Consider the following 2,507-nt stretch of genomic DNA (forward strand, 5'->3'; position numbering starts at 1 on the left):
CAAAAAAAATCACTATAAAAAGAACACTTTCCTCAAGCTCTGCTTCTGTATAGAACCTGAGCAAAGAAACTGAATTTAGAGGATTGAAATCATGTGTCAAACATCATAAGACCAGACAAAAAAAATAAAAGTATGTTTCAACCCCAAGTTAAAATTAACTTGGGCATTCTGTTGCCTGGCTGGTTTAGAGGTATTCAGTGATGGAAAAATTAAGCATTATGGCACAACCAGGATTCCTATCACTTTGCCTCTTTCTAGAAACCCAAGTCCAAAGTAGATGGCATAATCACAGCAAAGAAGGCATCCCACTGATGAGCTTTCTCAAGGCTCCTTTCATGTCCCTATTCCGTAGGCTATAGATAAAGGGGTTCATCATTTGAGGAACCACAACATACATCACTGAAGCCACTGCAGTCTTCTTGGAAGAGTCACTAACTACAGAACTAATGTACACTCCAACAACTGTCCCATAGAACAAGGACACAACTGACAGGTGAGACCCACAGGTGGAAAAAGCTTTGAGCTTTCCCCCTGCTGATGGCATTCTCAAAACAGAGGAAACGATTTGAGTATAAGAGAAAATGATCCCAGAGAGAGGAATACCACCAAATAGGCTAGCCACAAAATAAATCAGTATGTTATTGACGAGGGTGTCAGAACAGGCGAGCTTGATGACCTGAGCAAGTTCACAGAAGAAATGAGGAATTTCCAAGTTCTTGCAGAAGGAGAGTCGTAGCACCATTAGACTGTGGAGCAGGGCAACCACAAAGCTAAAGAACAGTGAGAGCAGAATCAGCAGAACACAGAGTTGGGGGTTCATGATAACAGTGTATCTCAAGGGGTGACAAATGGCCACATAGCGGTCATAAGCCATTGCTGCAAGGAGAAAATTTTCAAAACCACCAAAAGCCAGGACAAATCCAACCTGGGTAAGGCAGCCTGTGTAAGTGATGCTCTGATCCTGTGCTTGGATGTTCACCAGCATCTTTGGGATGGTGGTTGTGCTTAAACAGATGTCAGTAAAAGACAGATTGGAGAGGAAGAAGTACATGGGGGTGTGGAGGTGAGAGTCAGAATTGATGACCAAAATGATGAGCAGATTTCCCAGGATAGTGACCAGGTACATGGACAGAAACAGGCAGAATAGGAAACGCTGCAGTTCTGGATCATCTGTCAATCCCAGAAGAAGAAATTCTGAAACATCTGTGTGATTTCTGGGTTCCATGTTGTTGATGAATCTGAGGGGGAAAAACGAGGTAAAAATAAAATAAAATGAATGGTCCTTGGAGGAGCAACAGCAGCATCACCTGGAAACTATTTAGAAATGCAAATTCTTGGTGCTGCTCCAGATACACTGCTGATAAACTCTGACGTAATGACCAGTAATCTTAAATTTTAACAAACCCTCCAGATAAATCTGATACATGCTGAAGTTTGAGAGCCAGAGCTTAAGTAAAAAGAAATAAAAATTTATGTATATGGTGAAGCAAAGAGAGTATTCAAATCTTTCCCTCTGCTAATTTCTTCCTCCATCATCATCATATCTTACTTTTCTTTTCTCCACTCAAATTTGTGGCTCAGATTTTTATTGATCACCAGTTCTTTTTCACACATTGTGCCAAGTACTGAGACGAGACAAAGAATAAACCATGGCATTTCCTTCAGAAATATTGCTTGTCTCAAACAGAAAGATGAGAATGAAATTATCCAATTTCTGTTGTAGAGCATGGTGCCCAACCCTTGGTGTGCCTCAGAATCAGCTGATGTACTTGTCAAATTACAGATGAGTTGGATCATACTGTTACTCCATTTATCTATTGGGAAATTGAGGTGGGGTGGAGAACATAGTGCCTGGAAAGGACAAGGTGTGAACTCAAGTGGTTTGACTGCTGAGTTGACTTTCTAGACCAATCATTGCTATACAGAATTAGCATTCCTAAACCAACACTCAGATTTCATAACAGTTCCTTTATTTTTTAAAAAAAGATTTTATTTATTTATTCATGAGAGACACGGAGAGAGAGGCAGAGACACAGACAGAGGAAGAAGCAGGCTCCATGCAGGGAGCCTGATGTGGGACTCAAACTCCAGACCCGGGATCATGACCTGAGCTAAAGGCAGACGCTCAACCACTGAGCCACCCAAGCATCCCTATAACAGTTCTTTTAAAATCTTAATGTATTCACCTTGAACAATGCTCCAAATCTTTTCCCTTGTCTACAGTATTTGTCCACCCCTACCCATGAAGTTCTGTGTAGCAGATGCTTGACATCTCCAAGCATATACTCTGTACCTGAGCAAAGATTAGAAAATGTTGTGTATAAACTTGAAGCTCATAAGAATCCCCCAGAGAAACAGTACTCATCAGCATTAGCAATTAATTTTAAGAGAATCTGGGCAAATGTCAATGACATTCTCTATCTTATCCTAAGGAGACATCTTCCTTAGGGGATAGGTAGCAGGAATATCATTAAAAAAAAACCCAGGTAAATAAGAGGAAAAAAAAT

At 40.6% G+C, this 2,507-nt stretch overlaps 1 protein-coding gene across 1 annotated transcript; it reads right to left on the bottom strand.

Moving 5' to 3' along the window:
• Positions 1 to 286: 286 nt before the first annotated feature.
• LOC144289376 (olfactory receptor 7G2-like) lies at positions 287 to 1,225 on the bottom strand. The gene has a single exon (XM_077857513.1). It carries the CDS (start codon positions 1,223 to 1,225, stop codon positions 287 to 289), a length of 939 nt encoding a protein of 312 aa, XP_077713639.1.
• Positions 1,226 to 2,507: the final 1,282 nt, after the last annotated feature.

This window comes from Canis aureus, chromosome 19, assembly GCF_053574225.1.
Source record: "Canis aureus isolate CA01 chromosome 19, VMU_Caureus_v.1.0, whole genome shotgun sequence".
Taxonomy (NCBI): domain Eukaryota; kingdom Metazoa; phylum Chordata; class Mammalia; order Carnivora; family Canidae; genus Canis; species Canis aureus.